The sequence below is a fragment of the Salvelinus alpinus genome, chromosome 17 (genome assembly GCF_045679555.1).
Source record: "Salvelinus alpinus chromosome 17, SLU_Salpinus.1, whole genome shotgun sequence".
Classification (NCBI taxonomy): domain Eukaryota; kingdom Metazoa; phylum Chordata; class Actinopteri; order Salmoniformes; family Salmonidae; genus Salvelinus; species Salvelinus alpinus.
In genome coordinates, this window is record NC_092102.1 from 5,233,569 (window position 1) to 5,252,421 (window position 18,853).

The 18,853-nt window shown below is 41.5% G+C and overlaps 1 protein-coding gene across 1 annotated transcript in view; it reads left to right on the forward strand.

Annotated features, from left to right (window-relative positions):
* ccdc186 (coiled-coil domain-containing protein 186) overlaps nucleotides 1–15,697 on the forward strand; it is a 112,090-nt gene extending 96,393 nt beyond the window's left edge. The window contains exons 14-16 of the mRNA XM_071346980.1: nucleotides 6,365–6,584; nucleotides 9,319–9,538; nucleotides 12,938–15,697. Of these exons, the coding sequence (XP_071203081.1) occupies nucleotides 6,365–6,584; nucleotides 9,319–9,538; nucleotides 12,938–12,994 (497 nt within the window). The 3' untranslated portion in view covers nucleotides 12,995–15,697. The remainder of the gene's footprint in view (nucleotides 1–6,364; nucleotides 6,585–9,318; nucleotides 9,539–12,937) is intronic.
* Nucleotides 15,698–18,853: the final 3,156 nt, after the last annotated feature.

Sequence of the window (18,853 nt, forward strand, 5' to 3'; positions counted from 1 at the left end):
GCTTTGTAGAGATCTTTTGAAATTGTGTGTGACCCAAATTCACAAATATATACATTTCTGTGTCGTCACATGACTAAAAGAAGTTTGCATGGCAGAAGGATTAATAGGCATCAATTCACTTTTTTGTAGATTAACTTTATACCCGGATATTTTACCAAATGTCTTTAGTAGAACCATTCACATAGTGAAACTTTATGCTCTATGCCCCCTCTTTGAATACCTTTGATAATGATGTTATTACATATTGCTATGGCTAAAGACTCAATTGTGATTGCAAACAGCTGAGGGGATAGAAGACAACACTGTCTTGGCCCACGTTGAAGTTGGAAAATAGGAAGGTCAATATTTGGGCGCACTGCAGCCATAGGGGAAGAGTAAAGGACTTTGAACCAGGACATAAAATTGGGACCGAATCCAAATTGTTTTTCGAGTATAAAATAGATAATCCCACTCCACCCGATCAAACGCCTTCTCAGCATCAAGTGATTACATTATCTCTGTCAGATGAAGAGGGATTATAACATATATTGTGAAGACGTCTGATGTTGAAAAAAGAATGACGATTTGTAAGATAATGGAGGGAAGGACTGACTCAACAGCAGGCAATCTTAGAAAGTATCCTTACATCGCAATTCAGTAAAGAAATTAGCCTATATGAACCACATTCAAGTTTTTTCCCCTTTTTTCAGAATAACTTAAATACATGCTTGTCTCATTGTGGAGGGTAAAGAGTTTGAGGAGAATAATTCCTCAAATACGCAAAGCAAGAGAAGAGAGAGTTGATCGGATAATTTAAAAAATATATTTTTTCGGAAATCCATCGGGTCCAGGGGATTTGCCACACTGCATAGATTTAATTGCTAAAACAATCTCTTCTACAGATAGCTGCTGAATTAGAAAAACAGTTATCTCAGGTTCAACTGTAGGAATATCTAAGTTCTCAAAGAAGATGTCGAGTAAGGTAGGATTACCAGCAGATTCTGAAGTGTATAATTGTGAGTAAAAGTTACGAAGCATGAATTTACCTCTAAATCATCAATACATTTGTTACCCAGCTCGTCAGTTATCTCAGGTATGGTTTGATTTGCGGTTCTCTGACGCAGCTAGTGCACTAAGTTTTTTTGCTCTGCAAGTGTGTGACTAAAAGCATTTTCATGAATAAACATTTTCAGTCATCAGCACATGCCATTTACAATTGAAATACAGTGAGGTCCAAAAGTATTTAGACAGTGACACATTTGTTTGTATCTTGGCTCTGTACTCCAGCAGATTTTTAATGATACAATGACTATGAAGTTAAACTGCAGATAGGGCTGTGGCTGTCACTAAATGTTGTGAGCCGGTGATTGTCAAGCTCTCGGTAATTGACCATTAATGAACATAAATGAACATAAACACATTTATCTCCTGGCTTCCACACAACACTTCATCAGTCTCTCATTCACAATTTGATAATGCCTCAAATTTCCCGTTGGCATCCCCTTTGTGTGGCTGTAATGCCCCCTAAAAAAATCCATGCCTTTTGGGGCCAGTGGTCTTTGTGCCCTTGGGCTAAATATAATAATTATAATTGCCTTCTTCCTGAGTGCTGCATGCTCCGAAGCACCTCTCACTTACAAGACAGACACATCAGGGACGCAACTGTGCGCGTCCTTATCCAATTCCGAGGTGCATATTGAAGATATTGGGAGAAGTCCACATTTACTTTTCGTCAGCCAACAAGATGACTAAGCCTAACGAACAGCGAAAGCACTAGCCTATGTCAATATACACTGCTCAAAAAAATAAAGGGAACACTTAAACAACACAATGTAACTCCAAGTCAATCACACTTCTGTGAAATCAAATTGTCCACTTAGGAAGCAACACTGATTGACAATAAATTTCACATGCTGTTGTGTAAATGGAATAGACAACAGGTGTAAATTATAGGCAATTAGCAAGACACCCCCAATAAAGGAGTGGTTCTGCAGGTGGTGACCACAGACCACTTCTTAGTTCCTATGCTTCCTGGCTGATGTTTTGGTCACTTTTGAATGCTGGCGGTGCTTTCACTCTAGTGGTAGCATGAGACGGAGTCTACAACCCACACAAGTGGCTCAGGTAGTGCAGCTCATCCAGGATGGCACATCAATGCGAGCTGTGGCAAGAAGGTTTGCTGTGTCTGTCAGCGTAGTGTCCAGAGCATGGAGGCGCTACCAGGAGACAGGCCAGTACATCAGGAGACGTGGAGGAGGCCGTAGGAGGGCAACAACCCAGCAGCAGGACCACTACCTCTGCCTTTGTGCAAGAAGGAGCAGAAGGAGCACTGCCAGAGCCCTGCAAAATGACCTCCAGCAGGCCACAAATGTGCATGTGTCTGCTCAAACGGTCAGAAACAGACTCCATGAGGGTGGTATGAGGGCCCGACGTCCACAGGTGGGGGTTGTGCTTACAGCCCAACACCGTGCAGGACGTTTGGCATTTGCCAGAGAACACCAAGATTGGCAAATTCGCCACTGGCGCCCTGTGCTCTTCACAGTTGAAAGCAGGTTCACACTGAGCACATGTGACAGTCTGGAGACGCCGTGGAGAACGTTCTGCTGCCTGCAACATCCTCCAGCATGACTGGTTTGGCGGTGGGTCAGTCATGGTGGGGGTGGCATTTCTTTGGGGGGCCGCACAGCCCTCCAGTTAGGCTCTACACCCCTTGTAAAGCGGATTAATGTGCTTCATTTTAAGAAGTTTTTAGGCCACTTTAGTTGTGATACAAACCTTATCAAATATACAGTGGGGAGAACAAGTATTTGATACACTGCCGATTTTGCAGGTTTTCCTACTTACAAAGCATGTAGAGGTCTGTAATTTTTATCATAGGTACACTTCAACTGTGAGAGACGGAATCTAAAACAAAAATCCAGAAAATCACATTGTATGATTTTTAAGTAATTAATTTGCATTTTATTGCAAGACATAAGTATTTGATCACCTTCCAACCAGTAAGAATTCCGGCTCTCACAGACCTGTTAGTTTTTCTTTAAGAAGCCATCCTGTTCTCCACTCATTACCTGTATTAACTGCACCTGTTTGAACTCGTTACCTGTATAAAAGACACCTGTCCACACACTCAATCAAACAGACTCCAACCTCTCCACAATGGCCAAGACCAGAGAGCTGTGTAAGGACATCAGGGATACAATTGTAGACCTGCACAAGGCTGGGATGGGCTACAGGACAATAGGCAAGCAGCTTGGTGAGAAGGCAACAACTGTTGGCGCAATTATTAGAAAATGGAAGAAGTTCAAGATGACGGTCAATCATCCTCGGTCTGGGGCTCCATGCAAGATCTCACCTCGTGGGGCATCAATGATCATGAGGAAGGTGAGGGATCAGCCCAGAACTACACGGCAGGACCTGGTCAATGACCTGAAGAGAGCTGGGACCACAGTCTCAAAGAAAACCATTAGTAACACACTATGCCGTCATGGATTAAAATACTGCAGCGCACGCAAGGTCCCCCTGCTCAAGCCAGGGCATGTCCAGGCCCGTCTGAAGTTTGCCAATGACCATCTGGATGATCCAGAGGAAGAATGGGAGAAGGTCATGTGGTCTGATGAGACAAGAATTGAGCTTTTTGGTCTAAACTCCACTCGACGTGTTTGGAGGAAGAAGAAGGATGAGTACAACCCCAAGAACACCATCCCAACCGTGAAGCGTGGAGGTGGAAACATAATTCTTTGGGGATGCTTTTCTGCAAAGGGGACAGGACGACTGCACCGTATTGAGGGGAGGATGGATGGGGCCATGTATCGCGAGATCTTGGCCAACGACCTCCTTCCCTCAGTAAGAGCATTGAAGATGGGTCGTGGCTGGGTCTTCCAGCATGACAACGACCCGAAACACACAGCCAGGGAAACTAAGGAGTGGCTCCGTAAGAAGCATCTCAAGGTCCTGGAGTGGCCTAGCCAGTCTCCAGACATGAACCCAATAGAAAATCTTTGGAGGGAGCTGAAAGTCCGTATTGCCCAGCGACAGCCCCGAAACCTGAAGGATCTGGAGAAGGTCTGTATGGAGGAGTGGGACAAAATCCCTGCTGCAGTGTGTGCAAACCTGGTCAAGAACTCCAGGAAACGTATGATCTCTGTAATTGCAAACAAAGGTTTCTGTACCAAATATTAAGTTCTGCTTTTCTGATGTATCAAATACTTATGTCATGCAATAAAATGCAAATTAATTACTTAAAAATCATACAATGTGATTTTCTGGATTTTTGTTTTAGATTCCGTGTCTCACAGTTGAAGTGTACCTATGATAAATATTACAGACCTCTACATGCTTTGTAAGTAGGAAAACCTGCAAAATCGGCAGTGTATCAAATACTTGTTCTCCCCACTGTATAGGCCTATGGGCTAGACTACATGAGGTGTGCGACTATGATTCGAAAAAGTGCTGGGCATCATTCACAAGTGATAATATATAATTAATAAGTGATAGACTAATATTGTCACCCATCACACTATTCTTGATTTAATCTTGTCTTTACATATACTAAATAATATATGTGTGAAATTTGTTTTGATTTCGAATGGACCATTATCATGCACCTGTATCTAAACGGGCAGCGGGAAAAAAATACATGTCATCTATACACTTAAATAGCGAATGGAGGACGCTTTTCCCGTGTCATTTTTATGCCAGTCAGGTAGGCTATATACTCCTGTTGTAAATATAAGCAAAGTGCTAAATATTAGGAACGTTGAGAAATAAATATAGTAGACCTGGCCTATAGAAAGCTGATGGGATCCTCCTCTTTTTACTGTAATAGAGGCCATCACTGTTTTCTCACGCAATTCCATAGCCTATAGAAGTGTTAGATTAGATTTTAGATTTAGATTTTTATTGATGTCAGAGTGATTAGAGGGACAATAGAGTGCTGAGTACCAGGCAGTTAGCACGTTTGGTAGGCTATCAGCCGCATCAGAGCTTGAAGAAGCCTGATTACCGTGACTAAACGGTCAAGTGGATTTTTCCGGCCTTCGTGACTCGTGACCGCCGGTGTGGCGTTAATATGGTCACCATAACAGATCTAACTGCAGACTGTCAGTTTTAATCGTGTATTTTCATGCATATCGGGTGAACCGTTTAGAAATCAGAACAATTTCTGTACATATTTATGACACCAAAAGTATTTGGGGAAAATGTGTTTTAAAGTAGCATAAAGTTTTCTATTTGGTTCCATATTCCTTGCATTTGCAGTTTGTTTTGGTTGTGTTTCAGATTATTTTGTGCCCAATAGAAATGAATAGTAAATCATGTATTATAAACTGGGTGGTTCGAGGCCTGAATTGTGATTGGCTGACATCCGTGGTATATCAGACTGTATACCACGGGTATGACAAAACATGTATTTTTACTGCTCTAATTACGTTGGTAACCAGTTAATAAGGCACCTCGGGGGTTTGTGGTATATTTATTTTATTTAACCTTTATTTAACTAGGCAAGTCAGTTAAGAACAAATTCTTTCTAAACGCTTTATGCGATATGGATGAAAATGCCCTCAAATTAAAGCTGACAGTCTGCACTTTAACCTTGTAGTCGTTGTATCATTGTATATTCCTCACTGTATATAGCCAATACATTTTGTATTGAATATCATAGTGTACTGCACATAAGGTTTAAATGAGAAAACATTGTCATAATGAACAGCTAGCTAGCGTGTGCTAGGGAAGATCTCAATTGCATACTCCTCACGTCCTCTTTCCTCATTGCTTTCTCACAGCCCATTGGAGGGAAAGGTCAGGGGGAGGGACCTCTGGCTTTCTTATCCAATGGGTTTTAAGGAGATGAGGAGAGAGGATGCGAGGAGTAGGGCTAATACTAATAACTCCAGACCTGAAGAACTGCAGTATGTGCTTTTGTTCCAGCCCTTCGCTAACACACTTGATTCAAACAATCCTCAATGTAGACCAGGATGAGTTGAATCAGGTGTGTTAGTGCTAAACTGGAAAAAAGCCTGCTCTTCAGAACCAGGGTTGGTGCACTGCTGCAGACGTAATCTACAGAAGTAGTATTACTAGCCCCACGTTGCCTAAATCCTATGCTCTCCCACATCCCTCTCGTTCAAATCCCAGGGCTGATGGGGTAAATCTGGGGGAATGAGCCGGGAACCAGGCTCAGAATCTCTGGTGCCACCTACTGAAAAAGAATTATATTTCTATGTTTGTGCCCTTGAGGCACTTAACACCTAACCTGCTGCACGGACGCTCCTCTGTGGCTGAGCCTGTGCCGCTCCAGCCTCTTTGTGTGTGTGTGTGTATGCATGCATGGGGTTGGGAATTTAAGATAGGAAAACGTTTCGATGAAGTTGTATGTTATGTTCTCCAGGCTCCCTGAATGCGCGGCACGGCGGCAGCAGCATGGAGGAGCGCCCACTGGAGAGCCAGTCGGGCCCGACGGTGGTGGACAGCTACCCCGAGGTGGACAAGGCCATGCTTGTGGAGCGTATTGTGCGTCTGCAGAAGTCCCACGCCCGCAAGCAGGAGAAGATAGAGTTCATGGAGGACCACATCAAGCAGCTGGTGGAGGAGATCCGCAAGAAGACAAAGTGAGTGAGAGAAGTGGTAACACTCCCAGAAGAAAGCACACATGTACTACTCCTATTTTGACTTTTTCTCCTTGCCGCAAAAGAAAGATGATGGAGCTGGATAAGGATTTTTTTTACTGGCAGGAGTTGGCTTGCCATTGGATTTAATTTTTTTTTGTTCTACAAAACTGTTTGGTCTACTTGCGCTGTTGGCATGGTTTGTGTTTTGCCACACTGGATGCTTGGGAAAGTATGGCTATAACAGCTAATACAAGCAGCCTAGAAATACATGATGCTAATGGTTAGAATATTCAGCAAACTAATGCTAATGTAAGGCTTAGCAGAGGTCTAACCAAAGTGTATGCTAATGACGAGCAGAGAGTCTACCATGGGAGCTAATAACTTTAATTTAGCCATAACCTGGCTTTAGCCTCCGCTAACTCACTCTTCTCTTACAAACTCTGCTTTGATTTGCTGACACCGTCACAGAGTCAGGTGGTGTCACGTGACGTCATTCCTTTTAGAGTGCTTGGTGGATTCTTGAAGGCTGTGTTTGAGTGATTTTTGGCAGGTGATTGGCACGTCATCTGTTTATCAGTGTCTTGTCAGCCAGTAAGCATTTCACTTGCTCGCTCTCTCTCACAAACACACATACACTTGTCCACCCCCTCTTCTGACAGACAAGACTATCGGATATTTATAGCTGCTTGGTCCATGATGCGTCAGTGTCGATCACAAACGATGGCATATCCATATTCATGCCCACCTCCAAAGCCAAACAGACAGTATGGAACACATCACAAGCTAGGGGGACACGCCACTCCTTACCATGTTTAATCACATTAAACACGTTATCAGCAGCCAGACTATTGAGTGATAGCTGGAGAGAAGAGTTAGGGTTATGCAATCGTTTTTTTAGGGACACAATTTTCTGTCAATTTTGCTGTCGACCAACTGACTCCGTTAACTAGTAAACAACCGTTTAAATGAATTCTAAATAGTAAAATGACGTAACCAACAGAATATACTTGCATGCTTTTGGAACGGACTTTTTCATCAAAAGCTTAATTGAAACTTGTGACAATAGCAAGTAGGGATTTTAATGGTTAACTGTTAATCGGTTAGCCAGCGAAAATACATTTGACCAGTCATGCTTATCGGTCTATAGGTTAAATTGGTCCGTGTGTCTGTTCGTTAGTCGTCATGTATCTACGATACACACTCACAGCATACAGAGCGTAGTTTTAGGAGCGGAATGGCCAATAACCCGTCAGCTCCTCAAAAAGCTGGTATTGGAGTGAAACATGCTTTCATAATCCCAGTCATTGTGCAACAAATAACAATTCTAAATGTAATCTTGTATATAAAAAAAACGATCTAAATATCAACTCGTAATTAAAGCTTGCCTCCCATTCGCCATTTGAGGGCATAGGCTCTAGACAACGGTAGGCAGGATATCTGTGCATCACCCACTTTATTTGTATTGTAAATTATTATAATATTTTTTTTTACTTTTCCCCCTTTTTCGCCCCTATTTTGTGGTATCCAATTGGTAGTTAAAGTCTTGTCCCATCGCTGCTTCTTGACACACTGCTCGCTTAACCCAGAAGCCAGCCACACCAATGTGTCTGTCGGAGGAAACACCGTCCAGCTGGCGACCGTATTCAGCTTGTAGGTGCCCAGCCCGCCACAAGGAGTCACTAGGGCGTGATGGGTCAAGGAAATCTCTGGTGTTTCAACACTTGTAGCTAGCTAGGGAAACAATGAACCTAGCTAGGTAAACAACTTGTAAGATCACACACATCACGTAACGTTAGCTAACGAGCAGGCCAGCTAACGTTAGGTAGTTAAACAACAATGAACATAGTGCCAAATCATGTCATTGCTACCCTGCATGAATCTGCTGGGAGCTAACCAACCAGGTTCAATGTTAGCTAGTTAACATTAGGCTCTAACTAGCAAAGCAAACAGCTCTGGGATACAAATAATAACGTCTGCTAGGGAGCCAGCCAGCTAATGTTAGCTAGCTAGCTAACAGTACACTTTAGCTTGAAATGAAACCACTTTCTGTCAAAATTAGAAACGTGTAATATCTGAAAAGGTAGCTAGCTAAAGCTAGACTATCTTACCCATATACATCATCATGCATGATGGACGCGTCTCCCTGTCACGGATGCCATGCCATGGTTGCCCTTAGTTTGAAGATGTAATCCGGAGACAGGTGTTTTCCCATTCTCTTTAGCTATCACACTCATACTTTAGCTATCATAGACCGCTGTGCCACTCGGGAGGCCCCCCTATTTATAAATTTTTTTAAGGTATCTGTGACCAACCGGTGCATATCTGTATTCCCAATCATGCGAAATCCATAGATTAGGACCTAATGAATTTATATCAATTGACTGATTTCTGAAATAGTTGAAGTTGTTGCATTTATTTTTGTTCGTAGACTATGATTTGGAGCTGATGCTAAGAAAATGAACAAGTGAAACATTGAAGCGTTATAGCCTACACACGCGCACACACACATACTGATTAGATGGGTGATTTTGATTAATAGGGTCTTGGCAACCCTCTCTCCTGTGGTGACCTGCTTAAGTAACTCTTATGGGCACAACTACTGCCATTAGGGCTCTGATTGAATGTGCCCAACAGTTTAAAATGGCAGCCCTTTGAGTATTGCGTGTGGATGGCACCTGAAATGGTAGTCTAATGTGCGCAACTGACTGGACTATTGTTTCTCTGCCCCCTACAGGATCATCCAGAGCTATGTGCTGAGAGAGGAGTCGGGCGCCCTCTCTTCAGAGGCCTCAGACTTTAACAAAGCCCAATTAGGCAGGCGGGGGGGCATCATGGCCTCCCTATACACCTCCCACCCGGCTGACAGCGGCCTGACCCTTGACCTCTCGCTGGAGATCAACAGGAAGCTGCAGGCCGTGCTGGAGGACACGTTGCTCAAGAACATCACACTCAAGGTGGGTCCCCCAAACACACTGTCTCACCTTGTGTTGCGGGGATTAAAAGCCCCAGAGTTCAGTTTATTAAGCTATACAATTAACTTCTGCTCACACTACATACCCCTGCACTGTTTTTACGGTTGACATATCAGTCAGTAACCATGTTTCCATCCAACCATTTTATGCAGATGAATTACCTGACACATAAAACAACAGGCATGATGCAAACTAGAAAAATGTACAGTACATTTTTTTGTCTGGAATAAAGATTAAGTAACAAATTGCAGTGGAAATGCTTTTATGCACACACAGGGACGGCCCGCTCATTAACTTCTTGGCGCTACGGATCCCGTTACCGGGATCATTTTCTTAAACAACCACTGAATTGCAGAGCGCCAAATTCAAAAATAATCCTAAAAATATTTATAATCGTGGAATCACAAGTGAAATATACCAAAACACAGCTTAGGTTGTTGTTAATCCACCTATCGTGTCAGATTTTGAAAATATGCTTTACAGCGAAAGCAATCCAAGCGTTTGTGAGTGTATCAGTCAATGCTAGAACAGTTAGCCTTATATTAGCTTGGTCACGAAAGTCAGAAAAGCAATAAAATTAATCGCTTACCTTTGATAATCTTCGGATGTTTGCACTCACGAGACTCCCAGTTACACAATAAATGTTATTTTTGTTCGATAAATATTAGTTTTATAACAAAAAAACGCCATTTGGGTTGCACGTTATGGTCAGAAAACCACATGCTCGTTCCGTTCCTGAAAGGCAGACAAATTCCAAAAAGTATCCGTAATGTTCGTAGAAACATGTCAAACGTTTTTTATAATCAATCCTCAGGTTGTTTTTAACATACATAATCGATAATATTTCAACCGGACGATAACCTACTCAATAAAAGAGAGAAAGAAAATGTCGAGCTACCTCTCTCGCGCGCAGGAACTAATCAAACACCTGACTCGTTTTGAAAAATCTCGCTCATTTTTCAAAATAAAAGCCTGAAACTATGTCTAAAGCCTGGTCACAGCCTGAGGAAGCCATTGGAAAAGGAATCTGGTTGATACGCCTTTAAATGGAGGAGGGGCAGGCAACAGAACAGGGATAAAAAAAATAAAAAAGCACTTCCGGGTTGGATTTCCTCAGGTTTTCGCCTGCAGAATCAGTTTTGTTATACTCACAGACAATATTTTGACAGTTTTGGAAACTTTGGAGTGTTTTTTATCCTAATCTGTCAATTATATGCATATTCTAGCATCTGGACCTGAGAAATAGTCCGTTTACCTTGGGAACGTTATTTTTCCAAACATAAAAATTCTGCCCCCTAGCTGAAAGAAGTTAACCTTGTTTTTCACAAGCGTAGCAGGCTGGGAATTCTGCAAACAACATTTCTAGCAAGGGCTATTAGCAGGACAATATATATGTATCACATCCGACCGTGATTGATTGATTGAGTCCCATAGGGCGGCACACAATTGGCCCAGCGTCATTTGGGTTAGGGGAGGGTTTGGCCGGCCGGGATGTCCTTGTCCAAAAAATAGGCATGGCGGGCTTTTGGTTTCTCTCCCTCTATAAATAAATATTTTGGCCTTTATTCAGATTACAAACGCTCACTTTCGGTTATTTGAAAATGAAATAATCACCAAAATATTGTTATTTTTTAAACAAAGCGATTATTATTTCATTTAGAATTATATAAAAACCCTTAGATATTCTCATATATCAGATTTGCCCTAACTAAAAATGCCCCTTAGATATTAATTTAGAATCCTTCAATCCTCTAAATGTAATTATTGGTGGAGAGTCACGTCATTGAAAAATATATTTGTAGATATACTGTAGGCCTACCGTAGACAACACGAGTCTCACTAGTGTTGAGTAATGTGCTGTTAAAAGTGGTGTATGTCTAATTTATTTTGAAAGGATATTGAAGTTAGAAACAATAGGGTTTGAAGCAATAGCCTACCCGCGTGTGGTCAACTATTTCAGCATCGTTTCGCGCTGCTCTGAGACAAGCATGGGGACTGGTCTTGGGGACTGGTCTTGGTAAATCAATTAGATTTTTATTTTCACTGAATCTCTGTTTGTGTAATGGTTAGACTATAATTAGGTGGAAATGTTATGCTCTTAGTACTATAGCCTAGTCCCGACCGTCATGTTGTACAGCACCATGAGGGTTTCGCTTTTCGTTTTTCTTGTAATAGAAACACTATAATGTTAATCAAATTAATTAAGCTACATTTCTTCAAATCAATCCCATATACTATATTCTTAGAAAAAAAGGTTTTAAATTCTCTAGTACAGCCAATATTGAAGACTATCAAATGCTTCTCAAAGATGCCCTCTGGTGGTCAAACTAGCAATAACTAGCATTAAAGGCAACAATGGCTGACAATTATATAAACCGGACCAAATCTGAACCAATCATAGATGTCTGTTTCACAAGTTTGTAGAGTAGAGTACTGTACAGTAGAGTACAGTAAAACAGTATTGAGATCTATGTTTGGGTCAAATCAAGGCCGGTTCGGACCTGACCAAAAATCTACGTTTGTAGAAGTTGAAATCAAGGCCAGAGCAGACTAACCAAATTTCAACCACTTTTAACGTCCATGGATGTCCTGCGTTGGTCATTGCTCACTGGGATATTGCTATGGAAAGCCACAAATTATGGTAGCTGGCTTCACAGATATCACAACCGGCCGTGATCTGAAGTCCCATAGGGTGGCGTACAATTGGCCCAGCGTCTTCCGGGTTAGGGGAGGGTTTGGCCGGGGTAGGTCGTCATTGTAAATAAGAATTTGTTCTTAACTGACTTGCCTAGTTAAATAAAGGTAAAAATAAAATAAAAATACAAGTAAGATACTGTACCTGCGTAACAGAGCGCTGGTTTGGTGAACTATCCTCGCATTATGAGTTACCTTGACTGAAACCCAAAATCTCATGTTAGCTCCGAGAACAAATGCCTAGTGGGTTATTGTGGTTTTGAGTTGCACAGAAGACCCAGGTTTGATGCCCAATTGTTTGACCAGCAGAGCATTGCCCGTGGTAGAAGGATTAGTCTACTGGGGTGATCAGGCAATCAAACAGTCTCTGAGGAAAGCACCAAGACGATACGCATCCATCCCTGCTGCAAGCAACTTTCTGTTTTTCACTGTTTTTCTCTCTCTCCTCTCTCGTTCTTTCTTCTGTGTGTCTTCTTCACCATCTTGTTCCCTCTCTCTGTCTTGTACTCTCTCTCTCTGTCCTCATTCTCATCTTCCATTTCTCCAGTCGTCTAACCTTGATGACCTAGAAATGTGCAAGGCGAAGGACTCCAAATGACCCACGGGAAACAATGTAGTCCAGCTCAGAATATTTCACTGTTGAATGGGTTGCCTGATGTGTGTCTCTCTCTCTCTATCTCTCTGTAGGAAAATCTTCAGACGTTAGGGGCGGAGATTGAGCGACTTATCAAACAGCAACGATAGCTGGAGGACATTGCTCAGAGGAAGTGGCGCATGCTAGACGACAGTGTCTGAAGGAAATTATAGAGGACCAAGTGAAGAGGGAATGTTGAAGACCCCACCAACTATCTTGTGCCACATCAAGAATTTAACTGAGACACACACATGCGAACGCACACACGCATACACACACGCACACACATGCACACACGCAGTGTAAAGGAACAATTTGAATGTTGAATACCAGTCTCCTGTTCAAAACCCCCATGTTCTCAACTCTTCTCTCCAATGGGATGAGTACTCAGATCCTCTGACCAATGGATTGTCCTACTATTCCCCCCCCCCCCTTGCATAATCTAATACACTTTCCTGGGATGCCAAGGATGGCTTTATTTATGAATGAATTGAAAGGATTATGTTGATTAGCATTTTCTGAAGCCAGTTGCTAATGCAGGTCCGTGTGCATGCCAATCCTTATTACTCTCCCAAAAAAGTGTTTGTGCCAATTTGCTGAATATATTTTTGAATTACCGCTGTGACCCCTAACGCATACAGTAGTACTCTCACTGTGAACCAGTAACTAAAGACTACTAATGCACTCAACGCACAACCCTTCAAAGATTTGTCCACCAGGTCCACTTTCCTTTCTCACCGTAGCCCTACAAAGCACTTAAGGCAAAAATATTACTTGAGATGATCATTCGTAACTTGTATTTCTATGCATATCTCCCATTGACATCAAATGTTCTATTTATGACAAAGTATCTGGAGTCAGGATTCGCTAGTTGGCCTACATTCTGCAAACACCAATGTCAAAAAGAACTCCTGGCTTGACCCCAAATGTCCTACTATGAAGTTGTATAAATAATGAGTTCAGCTGGAGAATCTAGGGCTGGTCTTTAGTTGTTAATTTAATGTGATTTATTTATTTCTGTCGGTTTTGATTGGCATTTAATGTTGTCTTTAGCTTTTCTGGAGTTTAAAATCAAGTCCATTGCTCTCTCTCCTTTCTGTTCTTCATTTTGTCCATTCACTGAAGGAAATCTTTTAATATTATTATTTTATATTCAATTGTTTGTTTCCATCCTTTCTCACACACCCTTGTTTGTACTCTCATTAATTTGTAGGACGAAGCATTGTAGCCGCCCGCATTTGCTTCTTCACCAGTATATTCTTCAGCTGTCATAGTGAGGGGTCACCTGGCCGAGCTAGAGGCGTATGGTCCCGGGGATGGATGTTAACAACATTTACGTTTAAAGGTAGCCCGACCACTCGCTCAGAGAAGAAGAGCTGACATGCACCTGCAACACACTGGCTTCTGGCCATGCTTTTGTCAAGGACATGATAAAGAGTGACTTTTCCTCAGCCACGGCTGCCTAGTCCACAACAAACACACCACACACACACAGAAGTATGAAGTATATGGAGAATTCTGATGAAGGAATAGCTCCTAAGCTGCAGTCTTTGGTTGTAGTTATTTTCCCCCTATTTGTTTTTTGTCACCTATGTGTAACTATTTTGACTATAGTGTAAAGGAGGCCCCTCTCGATGCCTCTGGGATTTTAGTGTTTCTCCCACCATTGATTAGGTGGGATGCCTTCTCCCTCAAACAAGTCCACGTGGCCCCCCGCTATTGAACAATCACAGGATCGATTTGTTTTGATTTGTGTAATTTGATGTTTAGGGCTTGTTGGTTTGAGGGCTTTTAACTCCCGCTTAGGGGAAACACTACTGTTCTTTTTTGCACCCTTTCAACTTGGCAAACCGAAAACACAGGATTCACAACCTGGCTCTCTACTCCGCAACAATGTGTAGAGAACATGCAGCGTGGGCAAATGAGTCAATCGATCTTTCAGGAGCAGCTTGAGAGCGTATACAAGGAATTCATCTGAATAAATTCATTAACATAATGAAATGGCTTGCGGACATCTCATTATTATTCACTGAGGTACCCAAATACCCCAGAAGCAGAGCTATATACACATTGTAGAGTATCTTCAACCAATGAAGACTTTCACTAATCAATGATTTTTGTAACTTGTCATGTTACAAAGGCAACAATTAATGTTCATTTGACACAGCAAAATAATTTGCCTGAATCGTTTCATTGCTGTTTAATTTGATTGTCAAATGAACAACATACTAGATATCTTGGTAAGACAAATGTAGTGACTGTGGATAATGTGGTACTCTTATGGTTAAAGAAATGTGTCCTCCATGACAACGAAAACAAAGCTCTAGTACCCGTTTCACACTACTGAGCCATGCACTGGCCTGGTTCCACATCCACCATAGTTGCTGGAACATTTACTTTAAACGTGCTGGAAAGTACAATTTGAATTGTGAAACGGGTCAAACACTGTGGTCCAAACTAGGCCTAAATTCTCACATGAAAACATTGGAGCAATGTTTATTGAATATGTAATTTCCCTGGGAGACCAGTCCACAAAGAGAGAGAGAGTGTCAAATTTGTCTCCCGTACCAGTGAAATTAGCAATATGAACAGATGTGTTGTGAGTGTAAAATTATGACTGACTATAGCGAGATGTTGGTATTTTCTGTTGATTGTCTTGTTGTTGTTCGATGTGCTCTGTTTGATTGAATATTCAAACTGTGATTATTATACATTTGTAGATATGATCTTCTGTAAAATGGTCAAATGTTTTTACAATTCCGGATCCAATATGTATATATGGTGTTTACAGGGAATAAAAGAGATGAATCTCATTGTTTCTCTTCATTATTGTCTTGTTTGTATTGTCCCTTACACCATAGTGATTTAATGTACAGCCCAGAGGAAATTGTCTTTGTAAGCATCACTAGAAACCTGTAACATATTAATACAAAAAAGTTAAGTGAAATATTAGCTTTCGTCTGAATCCGGGAAAAAAAATTGAAATCCAAAAGCTAATTTACCCTATGCACTAACAAGGCTTTTCAGCATAAGCAGCTTGACTACTGCTAGGGTACTGTAGTTGAATGAGTAGGTGTCCAAACTTTTTGACTATTTTCTACATTGTAGAATAATAGAAGACATAAACTATGAAATAACACACATGGAATCATGTAGTAACCAAAAAGTGTTAAACAAATCAAAATATTTTATATTTCAGATTCTTCAAATAGCCAGCCTTTGCCTAGATGACAGGTTTGCACTCTCTTGGCATTCTCTCAACCAGCTTCATCTTGAATGCTTTTCCAACAGTTTGAGAAATATTATTGACTGAATATTTCCACAAGATAAATGGCAAGCTTGCCAGGAGTGGCGAAAAGGGACCATAGACGGTGAAAATCTGCAACTGCTGAAGGGCCTCTTGGATGAACAGCACAAACAAATGGCCACTTGAAAACAAAGGTAAAGTTCTTGCCTATAGTATAGAGTTTGTGTGGTTCTCTCCAGGAACGTGTCTCAGCGGTAGATCACCAAGTGGATCTCCAAATTGACGAACCAAAGAAATATTGGGAGCTTTTGAGTTCAAATGAAATGCATGCAAAATAATGAGGGGATAAAAAGCTTTGAGGGTTACAACAGTGAAAATAGAGTATAGTCATTGGTGTGTGACCAACTGCAGAAGGAGAGTTGTGTGCTTCATCTGTCTTGGCTGGCTCAGTTGTGGGGTTATTCACTAATTTGTTCGGGCAGTTCATCTGACCAGTTTTTTCATTCTGTTTGAGTTGTGACTGTGTTGTCTGATTCAGTTTGGCTGGACTTATTTGTTTAGACTTGTCTGAGTTTGTGCACAAAACGCAACCCATTCATCTTATTCAATCAGTCCGAGTCAGTGGGCCATTCAATTCATCCAGCTCGCTCAGTTGCTCATCTGGGGTGGGTGTGTTCAGTCTTATTCAGGTTGTCTGTCTGCCCTGTTGATTGTTCTGTTTGATCCAGTTTGGAGTGGCAACTGTCCATCTGCATGGTCGAATAAAATTAAATAGAAATCCTGTAATACCACTTATCGTGTTGAGGAAGTGAATCGATAAGGACTGCTTGGATGGGTCGAAATCCTGTGATACCGCCTATTGCATTGAGGAAGTGAATCGATCAATGGGGACTGCTTGGATAGGTAAAAATCCTGTAGAATACTGCCTTTTCTGTGTTGAGGAAGTGAATCAGAAAGGGTGCTGTATAATCAGGTTGCTTTGGAAAGCGTAAGAGGTGTGTAAACGTGAGTGTAAAAGTTCTCTGCTGTTGGTGGGGAAAGGTTCACGCACCTCTCCCGAACCGATGCTTAAAGTGTGACCTGGTAGGGAGGACGCACCCAGTCCCACACTAAAGGAGGGGAGTGTGAATGGTACATGAATAACCATTGAAGTAATATGATACTAGAAGTTGGAATAGTTCGAATAAATAAAAAAAAACATGAACCTTATAGTAAAATAGTAATAAATGTCAAGACGACATCAGTGATTGCCCGGTGAGGCCATTAACAATTGCATACTGTGTTGCAAGGTAGAAGAATATACAGTACAGAGAAACATAGAAATTGGAACATTTGAAGAATATACTCAAAAAGAGAGAACAATTATAAAAACCTAGAGACGGGCAATAACCAATAGACTGAGTACAATAATCTGAGAAAGAAGAAAATGAAACTAGGGCGCAAAGAATACATACAAATATCACAGGAAAATAGGGAGAGGTTTGGAAAAGAGTTAATAGAAGGTGTGTATTATAGACGGGAGTGTAGAAATCTAAAACACCCTAGACACAGTAGGGAGAGGTTTGGAAAATAGTTAATAGAAGGTGTGTATTATAGACGGGAGTGTAGAAATCTAAAACACCCTAGACACAGTAGGGAGAGGTTTGGGAATAATAACTATTCATATGTCAACAAACGGACCCGTTTCTCTTTGTAATATGAAGCTAGAAGAATTTAATAAAACCATGGAGTCGCTGAAAGAAGCGCACGAGAATTGTACCAATTTGGCTCGAATATGGGAAGAATTGAGCAAACTGGATAATATTGGGCAACATTTCTCTGCTAACAGAGAATTCAAATCAAATAAATAATTCAGGGAGGCAATTATGACTTGGCACAATCACATAAAACGAGAATCAAAATCTCAATATACCAGCGTATTGAAGTTAGTGCGTTTACGCTGATAGAACCCTATTTGAGTATGGATACTGTTGAATGAGGTACTTGGTAGAATCGCTCAGGCTATTTTGTTCGAAGTTCAAAGTGCTAGTTTGAATGTACCAGAGTGCAGAATAACTGATGAATTTACGAATGCTCAAAGCCAGGTTGAATATGGCCGGTGTCAGTAAACGTCAGGGAAATAACAATTGTAATTATTGCCAGCAGCACAGTTAGTTACCAACGTTTTTAACAAACAAGTAGAGCCTAACCAGCTCTGCGAGGTGAGTATAATGGAGAGGGAAGATGTATTTTCTTGGTTGTGTCTGGAAGTAGCGTTTAGCCAGCTTTAGCCAGTTAGCTTGGGTGCTTGACTGCCTTACGGCAAGAAAATAATTATGCATTATGAATCAGAGCGTTTGGATCAACCCTGCTTCTTAGCAGAGCAGGGTTGAGTAATCCTTGTGATAATCAAGGACAGTGGATATTAGGTAACACATTAAAATGGGCAGTATATATGGGCGAGAGCACGAATGATGTTTAAAAATGGTCGAACTTTGTATCACGCCGCATTCAAACAATCGCTAAAGGGTGTAGATTTGGGGGTTCTGTGTTGATACAATATGTAAGGTAGTGCATTTATTATTGGCGTAAAAAGACGAAGAAGCTCATATGGCAAACATTGCCACATTAGTATACTATGTGGTAGAGCAGGGTCACATGGAATTATAGCTATGGTAGAGTACAACCGGCGAAACAAGAGAACATATTTGGGGGTTTCGAGAACCATGCGACTCAAGAAGAA